The following is a 19,363-nucleotide window of genomic DNA, read 5'->3' on the forward strand; positions in this document are numbered from 1 at the left end:
GAACAGAGAGTAAAAGGCAAGGCATAATGTACAAAAAGGGTATGGTAGGATGTGAATACAGTAGAGGTAAACCGAGGCATTGAGTGACGATGAGAGAGGTTTTGTCTCTAGAGACATCATTTAAGCCAGTTGAGGTCACCGCATGTGTTGGAGGTGGAACAAAAGGGCTAGCTGAGGCATATTGAGCAGGGCTCGAGGCTCGACAGTGAAATAAGACAATAATCAGTAACCAAAACAGCAATGAACAAGGCATATTGACCTAAGGGAGAGGCATGCGTAGCCAAGTGATCATACGGTCCAGTGAGTAGCTCGGCGAGCTGGAGACATGGCAATTCATACAGCTAGCGGGCCGGGGAAAGCAGGCTAGCAGGAGTGCCTTAAGAGTCGCGACGGAAGAGTCTGTTGAAGCCCCCTCGGACGGTTATGTCGGCAGACCAGTCGTGATGGATCGGCGGTGCTCCGTGTAGGCAGTAAAAGGGTCCAGGCCAATTGGCAAAATAGGTATTGTAGCCCAAGAAAGTGACTGATGGAGCTCTTCAACTAGCCGGGAGGTGGGCCTAGCTCGGGGCTAGCTCCAGGCTAACTGGTGCTTGCGTCGAGACAGAGACGTTAGCCAGGAGAAGCCACTCAAATAGCAGCTAGCTAGCTGTGATGATCCAGGTGAAAAGGTTCAGAGCTTGCGGTAGGAATCCAGAGATGTGGTAGAGAAAAATCAGCCTGATATGCTCTGGGTTGAGTCGCGCTGTGCAGACTGGCAGGAGTTGTCCGGGCTGAGGTTAGCTGATGACCACTAGCAATGGCTAGCTGACTACTAGCTAGTTAGCTGGCTAACTTCTTATGGGGGTTCCAGTTCTAAAGTATAGAAAATATCAGATCTATATAACATCGGGTGAAGCGGGTTGCTGTAGAGTATGTTGAAATTGAGGTTAAAAATATATACAAAATATATACACGGGACACGACAAGACAAAGTCATCTGACTGCTATGCCATCTTGGATACAATGTGTTGTGATTCATATTAATATGCTTAAACAACAGTAGTCAAAGTGCTGCTCAGAGCCCGGGAGTTTTGTCTGGGCCAGAGACTGCTAGGTTTCTGTTGGAAGGACGTTGCGTCGTGTACGAATTCCACACCTTCAATGGTCAACCGCCACTGAGACATGCCATCAAAGCTTCATCAAGCCTTTTAACATGGAGGTTTCACGGGGGCTGGGGGGAGAATATCAGTGGTCAAATTCACAAGATTTTTCCTTTGCTGTCTGCACTGCACCACGTGTCATGGCAAGGCACGTTACTGATATTTAGACATATTTTTTTCCTTCTCACTTTTATGGTGGGACCCACACCCAATTTCCCCAAAAGCAGCATCTCGGTTGCATCCTTTTATCAAGGGCCCATATGCCCTATTTTTTTGCTAGTGCCCTATCGGCCCTGGTTAAAAGTAGTGCACTATGTAGTGAATATGGTGACATTTGGGACGCAGATTATGCTGTTTATTCATATATGAGTAGGAGTGTGCCTCACGGTATTAACACAATTTATTTTCATTGCATGCTTGACAAATCTGATATTTTAAGCTATTTTGAGATTATAACCTGCTCAGAAAAATAAAGCGAACACTAAAATAACACATCCTAGATCCGAATGAATGAAATATTCTTATTAAATACTTTTTTCCTTACATAGTTGAATGTGCTGACAACAAAATTACACAAAAATGATCAATGGAAATCAAATTTATCAACCCATGGAGGTCTGGATTTGGAGTCACACTCAAAATTAAAGTGGAAAACCACACTACAGGCTGATGTAATGCCCTTAAAACAAGTCAAAATGAGGTTCAGTAGTGTGTGTGGCCTCCACGTGCCTGTATGACCTCCCTACAACGCCTGGGCATGCTCCTGATGAGGTGGCGGATGGTCTCCTGAGGGATCTCCTCCCAGACCTGGACTAAAGCATCTGCCAACTCCTGGACAGTCTGTGGTGCAACATGGCGTTGGTGGATGGAGCGAGACATGATGTCCCAGATGTGATAAATTGGATTCAGGTCTGGGCAACGGGCGGGCCAGTCAATAGCATCAATGCCTTCCTCATTAGGAGGAACCCAGGGCCAACCGCACTAGCATATGGTCTCACAAGGGGTCTGAGGATCTCATCTCGGTAATTAATGGCAGTCAGGCTACCTCTGGCGAGCACATGGAGGGCTGTGCGGCCCCCCCGAAGAAATGCCACCCCACCGCCAAACCGGTCATGCTGGAGGATTTTGCAGGCAGCAGAACGTTCTCCACGGCATCTCCAGACTGTCACGTCTGTCACATGTGCTCAGTGTGAACCTGCTTTCATCTGTGAAGAGCATGTACTGGATGAGCTGTACTACCTGAGCCACTTGTGTGGGTTGTAGACTCAGTCTCATGCTACCACTAGAGTGAAAGCACCGCCAGCATTCAAAAGTGACCAAAACATCAGCCAGGAAGCATAGGAACTGAGAAGTGGTCTGTGGTCACCACCTGCAGAACCACTCCTTTATTGGGGGTGTCTTGCTAATTGCTTATAATTTCCACCTGTTGTCTATTCCATTTGCACAACAGCATGTGAAATGTATTGTCAATCAGTGTTGCTTCCTAAGTGGACAGTTTGATTTCACAGAAGTGTGATTGACTTGGAGTTACATTGTGTTGTTTAAGTGTTCCCTTTATTTTTTTGAGCAGTGTATATTTAAGCAATAAGGCCCACAATGCAGAGTGCCTGGATACAGCCCTTATACAGCCCCGCGATATACCACAACCCCCCCAAAGTACCTTATTGCTATTATAAACTGGTTACCAAAGCAATTAAAGCAGTAAAAATTGTATGTTTTGTCATACCTGTGGAATACGGACTGATATACTACGGCTTTCATCCAATCAGCATTCAGGGCTCCGAGTTTATAATAAAGGACAGGATATGTTTGGTATTTTAGAACTTACAGTTATGGTTTCTTACACTGACAGTAGTCTAAGAGACTTATCCACGGCTTTGTATCTTTGAAATCATTCCTTTTGGCAATGTTTTTTCTATCCTAGGCTATAGCCTATTTAGTGAACCGAAATCAAGTCAGGGTATTTATCTCTGTCTGCTCTTCTATGTCTATACGAGTTATCCAATCACTGCCTGTCGGTAATAATTCTGCATTGGATTTCCGAAAGATTTTCCACTGTTACTCTGGTAAGAGGATGTGGAGCAGCGCTATTCTCTTGAGAGGGGCAGTCAGAGACGCAGTTAGAGATGTGGGCCATAATTCTGCTACTGGCTGCTGCAGGGGTTCTGATCACCCCCACGGGATAGGCTGGCAGCACCGTCTCTGACATCACTATGCTGAGTTTGGCACTGAGCTAGGGAGGCTTATGTTATGGACACGGGCTGCACGTCATTCAACAAAGTTGTTACCTTTTCCTTTCTGCCCTTCGTTAATCCACCTGCAGGATTTATCTGATAGGACTGGGAAGTAAAGGCAGGAACTTACCCAGCGGGCAAAAGTTGTTGCAGTGATGTCACTTTTACCAACTAGAAAAGGACGCCTTTAACTGGTCGTAGTAATGTGACCAGATACCAAACAAATTACGTTTTTCAAGTAAAATTGTATTTGTTAATTAAATGCGCCGAATATAACTGGTGTAGACTTTACCTTGAACTGCTTGCTTACGAGACCTTCCCTATGATGTGGTTTCAAAATAATACTACAAATAAAAGAGTAACAAAATTAACAGGGAGTAACCAGACCAATGTGCAGATAGATACGGGGTAATTGACGTAGATACATGAAAGCAGGGTAAAGCGACTAGGCATCAGGATAAATAAGAGTAAAGTAAAGAAAATATTTATTTGAACTTTCGCACCAAAGTACGTTCATCTCTTGCTGTGTGGTCACATGGTGTTTATACATGCGTACTATTGTTTGTACAGATGAACGTGGTACCTTCAGGCATTTGGAAATTGCTCCCAAGGGTGAACCAGACTTGTGGAGGTCTACAATTTTATTTCTGAGGTCTTGGCTGATTTAAAAAAATCCCATGATGTCAAGCAAAGAGGCACTGAGTTTGAAGGTAGGCCTTGAAATACATCCACAGGTACACCTCCAATTGACTCGAATCATGTCAATTAGCCTATCAGAAGCTTCTAAAGCCTTGACATAATTTTCTGGAATTTTCCAAGCTGTTTAAAGGCACAGTCAACTTAGTGTATGTACACTTCTGACCCACTGGAATTGTGACACAGTGAACAATTGTTGGAAAAATGACTTGTGTCATTCACAAAGTAGATGTCCTAATCGACTTGCCAAAACTATAGTTTCTTAACAAGACATTTGTGGAATGGTTGAAAAATGAGTTTTAATGACTCCAACCTAAGTGTATGTATGTATGTATGTATGTATGTATGTATGTATGTATGTATGTATGTATGTATGTATGTATGTATGTATGTATGTATGTATGTATGTATGTATGTATGTATGTATGTATGTATGTATGTATGTATGTATGTATGTATGTATGTATGTATGTATGTATGTATGTATGTATGTATGTATGTATGTATGTATGTATGTATGTATGTATGTATGTATGTATGTATGTATGTATGTATGTATGTATGTATGTATGTATGTATGTATGTATGTATGTATGTATGTATGTATGTATGTATGTATGTATGTATGTATGTATGTATGTATGTATGTATGTATGTATGTATGTATGTATGTATGTATGTATGTATGTATGTATGTATGTATGTATGTATGTATGTATGTATGTATGTATGTATGTATGAAACTTCCAACTTCAACTGTATGTGTAGCATGTCTGAAGTTGGAGACTTTTATCTCCCTCACCAACTTCAAACATCAGCTATCTAAGCAGCTAACCGATCGCTGCAGCTGTACATAATCTATTGGTAAATAGCCCACCCATTTTCACCTACCTCATCCCCACAGTTTTTATTTATTTACTTTTCTGCTCTTTTGCACACCAATATCTCCACCTGTACATGATCATCTGATCATTTATCACTCCAGTGTTAATCTGCAATATTGTAATTATTCCCCTACCTCCTCATGCCTTTTGCACACATTGTATATAGACTCCCCTTTTTTTCTACTGTGTTATTAACCTGTTAATTGTTTACTCCATGTGTAACTCTGTGTTGTCTGTTCACACTGCTATGCTTTATCTTGGCCAGGTCGCAGTTGCAAATGAGAACTTGTTCTCAACTAGCCTACCTGGTTAAATAAAGGTGAAATAAAATAAAATAAATAAAAAATCGGAATGTGTGTTGTGTGTGTGTGTGTGTGTGCGTATGTGAATGTGTGTGGATTTTTTGTCGAGTGTCAATGTAATGTGTGTGAGTGAGTGTGTATACATTAAGAACATCACAGACTGACCAGGTGAATAGACATGATCCCTTATTGATGTCACTTGTTAAATCCACTTCAATCAGTGTAGATGAGGGGGTGGAGACAGGTTGAAGACAATTGAGACATGAATTGTGTATGTGTGCCATTCAGAGGGTGAATGGGCAAGACAAAAGTTTTAAGTGCCTTTGAACAGGGTATGGTAGTAGGTGCAAGGCACACTAGTGTGTGTCAAGAACTGCAACGCTGCTGGGTTTCTCACACTCAACAGTTCCCCTTGTGTATCAAAGGACATCCAGCAAACTGTGGGAAGCTTTGGAGTAAAGATAGGCCAGCATCCCAGTGGAACGCTTTTGAGACCTTGTTGAGTCCATGCCCCGATGAATTGAGGATGTTCTGAGGGCAAAGGGGGGGGGTGAGCAACTAATGTTTGGTATAGGGTCAGAGCAAGATAGAGTCAGTGCAGATAGTTTGAGTACCATTCATTGACTATTTAGCAGTCTTATTCTTATGGCTTGGGGGTAGAAGCTGTGTCGGAGCCTGTTGGTTCAAGAGCCCATGCTCCGGTACCATTTGCCGGATGGGAGCAGAGTGAACAGTCTATGGCTTGGTTGGCTGGAGTCTTTAGCAATTTTTCAGGCCGCATCTGATACCGCCTGATATAGAGCTGTAGTCTATGAACAGCATTCTCACTTAGTTAATTCTCCTCTTGTCCAGGTGGGAGAGGGCAGTGTGAAGTGATTGTGTCATCTGTGGGTCTGTTGGGGCGGTATGTGAATTGGAGTGGGTCTAGGCTGTCTGGGGTGATGGTGTTTATAATTACAGATGTGAGTACCACAGGGTGATAATAATTTAGGGAGGTTACCTTAGAGCTTTTGGGAACAGGGACAATGGTGGTCAGCTTGAAACATGTTGGGATTACAGACTGGGACAAGGACAGATTGAAAATGTCTGTTGCCAACTGGTCTGCGCATTCTTTGAGAACACCCCCTGGTATTCCGCCTTGTGGTTGTTAACCCGTTTAAATGTTTTGCTCATGTGGGCCACGGAGAGCGAGATCACACAGTCATCCAGAAAAACACAAGACAAAGTGTTTTATTCCTCGACACAACAGTGGTAGGCTTGATTACCAACAACGACGAGACGGCCTACAGGGAGGAGGTGAGGGCCCTCGGAGTGTGGTGTCAGGAAAATAACCTCACACTCAACGTCAACAAAACTAAGGAGATGATTGTGGACTTCAGGAAACAGCAGAGGGAACACCCCCCTATCCACATCGATGGAACAGTAGTGGAGAGGGTAGCTAGTTTTAAGTTCCTCGGCATACACATCACAGACAAACTGAATTGGTCCACTCACACTGACAGCTTCGTGAAGAAGGCGCAGCAGCGCCTATTCAACCTCAGGAGGCTGAAGAAATTCGGCTTGTCACCAAAAGCACTCACAAACTTCTACAGATGCACAATCGAGAGCATCCTGGCGGGCTGTATCACCGCCTGGTACGGCAACTGCTCCGCCCTCAACCGTAAGGCTCTCCAGAGGGTAGTGAGGACTGCACAACGCATCACCGGGGGCAAACTACCTGCCCTCCAGGACACCTACACCACCCGATGTTATAGGAAGGCCATAAAGATCATCAAGGACAACAACCACCCGAACCACTGCCTGTTCACCCCGCTATCATCCAGAAGGCGAGGTCAGTACAGGTGCATCAAAGCTGGGACCGAGAGACTGAAAAACAGCTTCTATCTCAAGGCCATCAGACTGTTAAACAGCCACCACTAACATTGAGTGGCTGCTGCCAACACACTGTCATTGACACTGACCCAACTCCAGCCATTTTAATAATGGGAATTGATGGGAAATGATGTAAATATATCACTAGCCACTTTAAACAATGCTACCTTATATAATGTTACTTACCCTACATTATTCATCTCATATGCATATGTATATACTGTACTCTACATCATCGACTGCATCCTTATGTAACACATGTATCACTAGCCACTTTAACTATGCCACTTTGTTTACTTTGTCTACACACTCATCTCATATGTATATACTGTACTCGATACCATCTACTGTATGCTGCTCTGTACCATCACTCATTCATATATCCTTATGTACATGTTCCTTATCCCCTTACACTGTGTATAAGACAGTAGTTTTGGAATTGTTAGTTAGATTACTTGTTGGTTATCACTGCATTGTCGGAACTAGAGGCACAAGCATTTCGCTACACTCGCATTTAACATCTGCTAACCATGTGTATGTGACAAATAAAATTGGATTTGATTTGATTTGATTTATTTAACTTGCTAGTTCTGCGTCGCTGGGCAACTCATGGCTGGATTTCTGTTTGCAAGCCCTGCCACATGCGATGAGCGTCGGAGCCAGTGTAATAGGATTCAGCCTTCCTCCTAGATTGTCCTTTTGCATGTTTGATGTCTCGTTGGAGGTCTTGGCGGCCTTTCTTGTATGCGTCCGTGTACCGTTCATTGTAAGCAATAGCTCTGGCCTTTAGCCCATGGTTTTTGGTTTGGATACATTCTTATGGTCACTGTGAGGAGGATATTGTCTACGCACTTATTGATGAACCTTGTGACTGTTGTGGTAAACACTTATTGATGAAGCCTGTGACTGTTGTGGTAAACACTTATTGATGAAGCCTGTGACTGTTGTGGTAAACACTTATTGATGAAGCCTGTGACTGTTGTGGTAAACACTTATTGATGAAGCCTGTGACTGTTGTGGTAAACACTTATTGATGAAGCCTGTGACTGTTGTGGTAAACACTTATTGATGAAGCCTGTGACTGTTGTGGTAAACACTTATTGATGAAGCCTGTGACTGTTGTGGTAAACACTTATTGATGAAGCCTGTGACTGTTGTGGTAAACACTTATTGATGAAGCCTGTGACTGTTGTGGTAAACACTTATTGATGAAGCCTGTGACTGTTGTGGTAAACACTTATTGATGAAGCCTTTGACTGTTGTGGTAAACATAATGCTGTCTGATGAATCCCAGAACATATCTCAGTCTGTATTAGCAAAACAGTCTTGTAGCCTCGAGATCTCATCATGAAAAAGACTCCTTTACCTGGTTAGAAGAGACCAGTTGGTTGTAATAGTTGTTATACAGTTGTTATCTTCTCAACCAGAAAAGTCAACATTATAACACTATAGTTAAAGAGACTTAAACATTATCTCATGAGAGACTAGTGTTGTCACGATAGCAGAATTTTTACTTCGATACCAGGTTAGGCATCACTATACTCGATACCAAAATGATTCCACAGCAAAAAGAAATGAGTCTTATTAGCCAATGTCACAGAATGGCAGTTGATCTGGACCAGCGTTTTCCCCAAACTCAGTCCTCGGGACCCCAAGGGGTGCACATTTTGGTAACACTACACACCTGATTCAAATTATCAAAGCTTGATCATTAGATTATTATTTGAATCAGCTGTGTAGTGCTAGAGAAAAAAACTAAAATACTTATTTTATTATACTGATCAACAACATTTGCATAGAAGAAGCAATCTCTTCTTTTATAAAAGTGTGCTCTGTCCCTTTAAGACCAATGACGTCATGTGAACACACACTCCAGTTCCACGCTTGAGCAAAGAGGATGATCTTGACTGGGAGAGACGTCAGGCAGGGGAGACCAAATGAATGACAATTGTTTTTGGTGACAAGCTTTGAAATCAGCAATATATTGCTTTATAGTTTGCATAATATATACAAGGTACTAGGGTAGGGAATTTATGTTGGCTTCAGCTGTAAGCTAGCAAGTAAAGTTCCCACTGGGCACACTCTGGTTGAACCAACGTTGTTTCCAGATCATTTCAATGAAATTACATTGAACCAACGTGGAAAAGACGTTGAAATTGATGTCTGTGCCCAGTGGTTTAGCCTACAAAGCGGAAGCTACCGGTATCTTCAGGCTAGAGCTAGCAATGAGTAAGTAGAGCAGACAAGGCGCAGGCACGTTGCGCTCACGCTATAAGGGGGCAACGGCTGTGATCAAAGACAGACTTGATCCTGGCTCAATCAGTAGACCACGTGAGACACATTTAAAAGAAGTACCGAAAGTAACAAAAATGTGAGTACCGAACCGTTTTTGATGGTCTAGTATCAAAAAAGTAACAACGTCTCGGGGTACTTTGCAACACTGTGAGACATGCTGTTGATTGACATTCAATTGAACAATGATATTGCACAGAAAAGGAGGCACCACTGTGATCAAGGCATCTCCCGCTTTTTTTATATTGAATATACAGAAGACTCTTTGACTAGAAACTAATAATGTTCGGAAACACCGAATCCCACTGTGTATGTGCACATGAGCATAATTTCTGATGACATACCGGATCCCCTAAATATTGTATGGGCCCATCTCCCACTGAAATAGCTGCATGCGTCAGCTGTACACCATCAACCTCCCCTCAACACACACACACACACACACACACACACACACACACACACACACACACACACACACACACACACACACACACACACACACACACACACACACACACACACACACACACACACACACACACACACACACACACACACACACACACACACACACAGATGGTGCATGTCTGTCATTTAGAACTCACTTTTATTCTTGGTGGTGCAACAAAGAGGAGGCAGTCACTTTGTTCTACACAGCAGTGGTCTAACACTGTGTCTCTACGTGTTCTATTCATTTAAAGCTGTTTTGTTGCCAACCATTACCTGCAACTTTACGGGTTTCACTTTTTAAAGTAAATTTATTTTTCCTCAATTAAGTATCTAAGATCCCTCTTCTCCCAACACTGGTCAATTAAGACATTAACAAGGGCTGATTGCTGAGGGAAATGACTCGGAAGGAAGCTGATGGGAAACTACCTCGTTGTCAAAGTTAGGAAAGCCATGCCAATCGGAAATTCCTTTAATTAACCATTAGCAATAAAAAGTAAATATTGTTTCACCCCCCCCCCCCAATAATCAAGTATCTTCTCAACCATTTTTGCAATATTAGTCAAATAAAATATAGCGTACCCACCATTTAAAGCATGACGTAATGCAAATAGACATAATGTGAATCAAAGTAAACTGATGACCGTCACGATGACCAAGATGTGTTCCCACAGGTGATACTGACTAACCACAGAACACAATTACTCACTGTTGACTTCCCGACTTCCCTCCCATCACAAATACTCTGTCAGACGGATTCATTCACTTCTATTCTTCTAAGTTAAGTGGATTTGATTGGAGGCTTACCTGGTCCCAGTCTATAGTGCGGAAAAACGTGTGCGACTTGATGTCAGAGAAGCCCGTTTGGACCTGGCAACCCAGACGCTCTTTGGGGTCCTGTTAGGTGGAGAGAAACGAGTAGAATCAAGAGTTGGCATGCTCAACGCAATAGTCCATAAATAAAGTGAAAATGACAGAAAATCTATATCTGCCGCCAGTCAATCAAGTATATTTGTGGCACCAATTTTAATAGATAGTTTATAACACCAATTACAGCAATGTGATCTTGGTCGAATGTAGAGATGTAATATTTACTCAAATTAAACAAAGTTCAGTCAGTACTTCCCTCAAACAAACTCTTACACAATTCCTTTAGCCTTAGAAATCTCAAAACAAGGTGATTATCAAAATACCACCAATGAAAAACACACACCAACTCCTGCCAACAATTCACAGATCAAAGATTGTATTAACAGTTTAACTCCATAATCACAATAGATTTACTTTATATTTATCGGTTGTTTGATCTACTACTTTTCAACCACTCCACACATTTCTTGTTAACAAACAATAGTTTTAGTCGGTTTGGACATCTACTTCGTGCATGACACAAGTCATTTTTCCAAAAATAGTTTACAGACAGATTATTTCACTTAATCACAATTCCAGTGGGTCAGAAGTTTACATACACTGTGCCTTTAAACAGCTTGGAAAATTCCAGAAAATGATGTCATGGCTTTAGAAGCTTCTGATAGGCTAATTGACATAATTTGAGTCAATTGGAGATGTGCCTGTGGATGTATTTCAAGGCCTACCTTCAAACTCAGTGCCTCTTTGCTCAATATACAAATGCCTGAAGGTACCACGTTCATCTGTACAAACAATAGTACACTGTCTCCTAGAGATGGACGTACTTTGGTGAAAAAAGTGCAATTCACTCCCCAGAACAACAGCAAAGGACCTTGTGAAGATGCTGGAGGACACAGGTACAAAATTATCTATATCCACAGTAAAACGAGTCCTATATCGACATAACCTGAAAGGCCACTCAGCAAGGAAGAAGCCATTGCTCCAAAATGGCCATAAAAAACCAGACTACGGTTTGCAACTGCACATGGGTACAAAGATCGTACTTTTTGGAGAAACGTACTCTGGTCTGATGAAACAAAAATAGAACTGTTTGGCCATAATGACCACCGTTGCGTTTGGAGGAAAAAGGGGGGATGCTTGCAAGCCGAAGAACACCATCACAACCATGAAGCATCATGTTGTGGGGGCGCTTTGCTGCAGGAGGGACTGGTGCAATTCAAAAAATAAGAGGGCATCATGAGGAAAGAAAATTATGTGGATAAATTGAAGCAACATATCAAAATATCAGTTAAAGCTTGGTCACAAATGAGTCTTCCAAATGGACAATGACCCCAAGCATACTTCCAAAGTTATGGCAAATGGCTTAAGGACAACAAAGTCAAGGTATTGGAGTGGCCATCACAAAGCCCTGACCTCAATCCCATGTGGGCAAAAATGAAAAAATGTGTGTGAGCAAGGAGGCCTACAAACCTGACTCAGTTACACCAGCTCTGTCAGGAGGAATGGGCCAAAATTCACCCAACTTATTGTGGGAAGCTTGTGGAAGGCTACCAAAAACGTTTGACCCAAGTTAAACAATTTAAAGGCAATGCTACCAAATACTAATTGAATGTATGTAAACTTCTGACCCACTGGGAATGTGATGAAAGAAAAAAAAAGCTGAAATAAATCACTCTACTATTATTTTGACATTTCACATTCTTAAAATAAAGTGGTGACCCTAACTGACCTAAGACAGGTAATTTTTACTAGGATTAAATGTCAAGAATTGTAAAAATTTTAGTTTAAATGTATTTGCCCAAGTCACTTAACAATAGTGTCTAAAACTTAGGGGGGTGGGGTGAGAGGGATTACGGTAAACAGGTGTCTCCGGACTTCAACTGTTTTGACTGGGCTACACTAACAACTTTGAACAAAACTATAAACACACATACAATTACATATTATGTTAAAAAACAAAATTATTGCCTAAAAAAACAGCTGTCCTAAAGACAATTTACACTCTTCTATGATATAAACATCGGTCAAGGGTTTAAACTCCACCAACAAAACGATATCATCAAAATTTTAAATGAGAGAATTCCAGGACCACGGAGCTGAGTATCTAAAACTATTTCTACCATGACTGAGCACTTGTTGGCTACTTTTCCTTCACTATGTGGAACAACTCATCCCAAGCCATCTCAATTGGGTTGAGGTTGGGTGATAGTGGAGACCAGGTCATCTGATGCAGCACTCCATCACTCTCCTTGGTCATATAGCCCTTAAACAGCCTGGAGGTGTGTTTTGGGGCGTTGTCCTGCTGAAAAACAAATGATAGTCCCACTAAGCGCAAACCAGATGGGATGGCGTATCGCTGCAGAATACTGTGGTAGCCACACCATCACACCTCCTCCTCCATGCTTCACCGTGGGAACCACACATGCGGAGATCATCCGTTAACCTACTCTGCATCTCACAAGGACACAGCGGTTGGAACAAAAAATCTCAAATTTGGATTCATCAGATCAAAGAACAGATTTCCATCGGTCTAATGTCCATTGCTCATGTTTCTTGGCTTAAGCAAGCCTCTTTTTCTTATTGGTGTCCTTTAGTAGTGGTTTCTTTGCAGCAATTTGACCATGAATGCCTGATTCACGAATGCTTGATTTCTCTGAACAGTTGTTTAGATGTGTCTGTTACTTGAACTCTGTGAAGCATTTATTTGGGTTGCAATTTGAGGTGCATTTAACTCTAATTAACCTATCCTCTGCAGCAGAGGTAACTCTGGGTCTTCCTTTCCTGTGGTGGTCCTCATGAGAGCCAGTTCCATCATAGCGCTTGATGGTTTTTGCGACTCGACTTGAAGAAACTTACAAACCACATTGACTGACATACATGTCTTAAAGTAATGATGGGCTGTCATTTATGTTCTTGCCATAATATGGACTTGGTCTTTTACCAAATAAAGCTATCTTATATCTATATACCACCCCTACCTTGTCACAACACAACTGATTGGCTCAAATGCATTAAGAAGGAAATAAATTCCACAAATTTACTTTTAACAAGGCATACCTGTTAATTGAAATGTATTCCAGGTGACTACCTCATGAAGCTGGTTGAGACAATGCCAAGAGTGTGCAAAGCTGTCATCAAGGCAAAAGGTGGCTAATTTGAAAAAATCTCAAATATAAGATATATTTTGGTTTGTTTAACACTTCTTTGGTTACTACATGATTCCATTTGTGTTATTTCATAGTTTTGATGTCTTCACTATTATTCTACAACGTAGAAAATAGTAAAAAATAAAGTAAAACTCTGGATTGAGTAGGCGTTTCCAAACTCTTGACTGACCCTCTATACATAAACAATATCTAGATTATTCTACACACACACACACTCCTAGAGTATATAATACAGCATAAGCAAATCCAATGCAAGTTATTCTCTTTCTTTCCCTCTCACAAGCACACGTGTACACACATACCACAGACATACCACATGCGGGTGTGCATGGATGTCTCATGGTAGGGTGGGATATGCAAAATGGGTCATGTTTGAGCACGTTCTGACCACTTCTAACATGGACAAACATGTATGGAAGGTTTTGTTTGCACCACAACAGAATCTCCCATAAGTGTTCAATAGGGCTGAGATCTGGTGACTGGCATGTATATGTCATTGTCATGCTCATCAAACCATTCAGTAACCACTCTGCTGTATGGATGGAGGCATTATCATCCTATGGGGGCATAGCCTGGTAGCCAAAATAATGTCTTGCCGAGAATTTTTATACGTGACCCTAAGCATGATGGGACTTTAATTGCTTAATTCATTCAGGAACCACACCTGTGTGGAAGCACCTGCTTTCAATATAATTTGTGTCCCTCATTTACTCAAGTGTTACCATTATTTTGTCAGTTACCTGGAGGTTTCCCTGAGAGTTGTGCAAGGTTGGTAGAACCTTATTCAAAAGGATTCACAGCTGTAATGGCCACCAAGTATTAACTCTGGGGTGTGAAGACATACACAATCAATATCATCCTCATTTTGCATTTCTTAGTCATTTGGACAATTTTCTATAATTTCTCTGTCACTTTGAAAATGTGGAGTAGGTTGTGTAGATCAGCAGGGAAAAAAATACAATTTGATCCCTTTTTAGATTTAATTGCATGGCAGCAAAATGTGGAGACTGTGCAAGGAGTGTGTAGACTTTCACTAGTGACTGTATGTACTGTATGTATGTAACCAATTCCCTCAGCTGACTTCAACAGTGGGACGGTGTTCTTTTTCATCAGTACCATTATTTTATTATTGGCACCCTAACTAGCAGAGGCTTAATGCATGTGATAAGCCAGTCCAAGTCACACAATACTATACTGTGTCTTACTATAGCCAGGCATATCGGGGATGATACACTCGCACACGTGTAGAAACAAATACACGTGTAAGTAACTGTAGTGGATGTGAAAGTCGGCCATAGCATAACACACAAAAAACATGTGAAAGCACACGCACACACAAACTCGCTGTCTCTCAGCCAAATGGGTAAGACCTTCACAGAGTGGCTGTCATGTTGCTGTCCTAATATGATCTTGGCCACGTTCCTACACAAGCTGATTTCACTGAGCACTGCAAATAGACAGGGAGAGGGGGAGGGAAGGAGAGAAGGAGACACCTGATTGGCCACACTGGGTTTACACTTCAGCGTTATTCTCTCACCTTGTTTAAAAAGCCCTTCAGCACGCTGGCGGCCTTCACCGACAGAGACCTTGGGATGCGAATGGGCTTTTCGAGAATAACTGTTTGGGGAAGACAGAGAAAAAGAATGATTGAGAAAGAGAGAGGGTAAGACAATCCTGCGAAGGGAGGGAGGCAAACAATTGGTGATTCACCATTTGGCCTGCCTGTGGGTCCCAGTGCCTGCTGCGTACGAGCGAGTGGGCGGAAGACAGAAGAGGAGGAAGGATGAGGGGGCACTGTTCTGTGACTGTCAGTCGTGTGCAGCCTTGAGACTAAAGGCACTCACAATATTGAATCAACAGCCTGGACATTAAGAACACATGTGATGTAGTACAGCACGTTCGGTTTTTTGCAGCAGGAAACAGTTTGGTAGTATTGTGTAGAGCCTCATCTTGTGTTGGTTAGTTGGACTCACTGCCACTCTGGGTATGTCCCAATAATATCTCCTTCCTCCTGAGGTGTGCACATGTTCACTCCTCCCCACATTAAAAGCATTGGAATGGTGAAGGCCTGGGCTAGATGACATTTCTTAAACCAGTAATTTCCTGTTAAATCCATAAAGGCAAGTGAACAAGTGCGTACTTCGGGAGAAAGGAGAGGTTATTGGGACGCACTCTGTCGGGTCAAGTCAATCCTTGATTGACCTCAAATCCCCTCTCCCCCAGCAACACAACAAAACAGATAGATATTTCTGATTCCTCATCAACAAACATTGCATGTCTAGGAGCAGACGAGGCGGACGCAAAGCCTCTCTGATGAACAGATTACAGACAGAAGAGTAGTGCTGTTTATCCTCTTCTTCCTAAATGCCCCCAGCCGGCCGGCCCGCTCTGTTGTGTTTGTTTACACTGAGTCCTAATGGAATGTTAACTGGATCCGTCACTGGCTGCATCTCAAATGGCTAGGGCTCTGTTCAAAAGTAGTGCACTATGTAGGGAATAGGGTGCCATTTGGGATGCAGCTTCTGGTGGTGTTAAGGAGCTTGGCCTAGGGCCAGGGTTAGGAACACTGATGGTGGCATGTGTCTAGTCGTCGCCAGAAGGAAGGGTTGGGGAGTGGTATAGTATGGCAGAGCGTAGCATAGTATAGACGGAAAGCCAAGCAGACCGAAGGAAAAGGCAAACAGACAGACAAGCGGACAGACTGACAGTTAGTACAACACGTTCCATGACATTCTCATTTGGTTACAACCTAATTGTCATGGAATTTTGGATACCACCATGCCAACCCCGAACTCTGTCTGCATGTCTATGGTTCTGTGGTCTGGCATGTGTGCCAGGGTTTCCCAGGGTGAGGTTGGCACAGGTCAGGCTTGTGGCATAAGGCTAGCCCTCCCCTACAGAGAGAGGGGGTGGTTTCCGCTAGCAAGGTGGCATCAAGGAGACATGCTGGTTGCCCTGTGGGGGCGTGAGGAGGACCAAAAGGCTGGCAGATGCCCGTTTCAATGCCCATGCCCAGAATGCCATGGGTGGGCATGGTGGAGAGAGACTGGGGGGGAGGTATGGAAGAATGTTCGCTACTGCAGGGTATGGGGGGGGGGTTGTAGTACAGGGTAGCACATACAAATATAATTACTGGAACGGACATCCCATTCAATCAATTCTATTTCTATGGTATAATACATTTAAGGTCATACAGTTGTCTCTCCAGTGGTCTTGCCTTTCCAGATAGCTCTAGCTGTCCAAATGTCTCATACTTATTTTTAGTGTAGAAATCTTTATCGGTTTTAACCCAAAATACATAAAACATATTGAGTGACGTGTGATGTGTTTGTGTACTGTCTTACAGGGTTTTGGAGCACCAAAATGCTTTTAGTGCTCCATTATATAGATATAAAAAGTTAGACATATATAGGAATATTAAGTACTACTATCCTGGATAATCATGCCCTGGAGTGGAGGAGTGAGTAGCCAATGTGTGGAGAGCATTTGTTTTTGTTTTTGACACAAAATGATCACCATGCATCAAACCCAGTGGCTGCTACACATTGCGTAGTAGTAGGGAATGTCACACTTAACAATGTCAAACACTTTGAGACATTAGTTGTGTTCGAATACTCATACTAACCGCACTAACCGTACTATTTGTGACGCGAATTGAGTATATAGTATGCTTATTGGTCATAGTATGGATATAGATCATATGCCAAATGTTCCCGGTAGTTGTACAAAATATGAAGTATATACACGCAGAGGACACTACTTTCTGTACTTTAGGGCCCATAATGCAATTCTTCAGGAAATGGGTGTGGCTTCACATTGTTTCAAGATTTGAAGAAAATGGCGGAACATATGCAGTCGAAGTACAACGAGAGCGGATACAAATTCATTGCTTTAACTAATTATGACGAATGTTAAGAAAATGTTGAGCAATGTAATAAAGGAATGACTTAAAATAAGTTGCCTTACTCGTTATATTGCCTGACAAATTTGTTAACTACGCTGTCCTCACGAACCACATAGCATATCATTACAGCAGTATGTACCGGTATGTTAGCTAACTACCTAACATTAGTAGTTATACATAAAACTTGCCAGTATATTAACTATATAGGATATGTAGCTAACTACCCAACGTTTATTGACTTGATTATTCCCATCATTCTTAGCTTACCTAAATGGTATAGTTGTTGTGCTTTCTCAATGGACATTCGGGTGTTTCGTAAATTCGCTCTGGCTCTACTCTGATTTCAGAGCACTCTTGTCCGAGTGTACCAGATCGCATGTACCAATTTACGAGCACTCAATGTCCGCTGTCAGTAAACGTCGGCAAAAAAAGCGTAATTAAATTGTTGCCAGCAGCCTAGTTAAAGTCACCAACGCTCTAGATAACAAGAAAACTGCCTAACCAGCTCTGCTAGGGCAAGTAAAATGGTCAGAGAGGTCTCATTTGTGTCTGGAAGTTGCCAGCTAGCAAGCTAGCCAACGTTAGCTGGGTGCTTGACTGCCGTTGTAAGGTCAGAACGCTCAAATCAACCCTACTCTTCGGCCCGAGCATCCAGTGTGCGCTCTGAGAGCGAAACGCTCTGAATTTACAATCTGACAACGCTCTGAATTTACGAGCTCACTCTGGCACTCCAGATTGAATTGAAGAACACACCCAAAGTCGTAAAATGTCTAACTAGTCATTTGTTATGCTAACTACCTAGCAAGAGGTTGCATAGCAACAGCATCAAATTCCAATAGACAGGCTAACGGCTAGTATGCTCAACTGAAAGCATACTGTTAATTTACAGTATACTAACATTAACTAATAGTATCTAGTATGTAGTATATAGTATGGGTATTCGAACACAGCTATCGAGTCAGAAGAGCTGTTATGAATCCACATCATACTGTAGTAGAGGGATATCTCACCTTGGAAGAGGTACTCCTCTGTGTTCATGTCAGGATTGTCGGTGATGATGTCGAAAGGGGACCTCCCGGCCATCATCTCAAACATGAGCACACCTAACGCCCACCAGTCAACACTGAACCCTGGAGAGAGAGACACAGACAACGTCGGCCATCTTGGTTAGATTCAGCAATAGTATGGTAATGACAGCGACATGTTCATTATTTTTTTCCACATATTTTGTATTTAATTGAAGTGGTAGTTTTTTACAATAACTCCTAAATAGCCAATTCCCAGAGCTGAGGTTCTCCCCATTCCCTCCATGTATGTGTTTGTTGATGGGAGGGACTCACCATAGTCTTCCCCTCTGAGGATCTCAGGGGCTATGTAGTTGGGGGTTCCACAGAATGTACTGGTGGTGTCTCCTGGTCTTATGCCCTCCTAATAGGGGGAAGGAAGGAGAAGGAGAGAGAGAAATGAGGGGGGAGAGAAGGTGGTGAAGGGGAAAGAGAGAGGGGCGAGTGGGGGAAAGAGTGGAGAAGATGGAGAAGATGGAGAGAAAGAAA

At 42.4% G+C, this 19,363-nt stretch overlaps 1 protein-coding gene across 1 annotated transcript in view; it reads right to left on the reverse strand.

The window, feature by feature from the left end:
- Positions 1-19,363, reverse strand: part of LOC124046183 (protein kinase C zeta type-like) — a 282,494-nt gene that overhangs the window by 20,987 nt on the left and 242,144 nt on the right. Inside the window, 4 exon segments of the mRNA XM_046366285.1 lie at positions 10,677-10,766; positions 15,444-15,523; positions 18,821-18,940; positions 19,151-19,238. Coding sequence (XP_046222241.1) covers positions 10,677-10,766; positions 15,444-15,523; positions 18,821-18,940; positions 19,151-19,238 — 378 coding nt within the window.

This window comes from Oncorhynchus gorbuscha, linkage group LG10 (assembly GCF_021184085.1).
Source record: "Oncorhynchus gorbuscha isolate QuinsamMale2020 ecotype Even-year linkage group LG10, OgorEven_v1.0, whole genome shotgun sequence".
Taxonomy (NCBI): domain Eukaryota; kingdom Metazoa; phylum Chordata; class Actinopteri; order Salmoniformes; family Salmonidae; genus Oncorhynchus; species Oncorhynchus gorbuscha.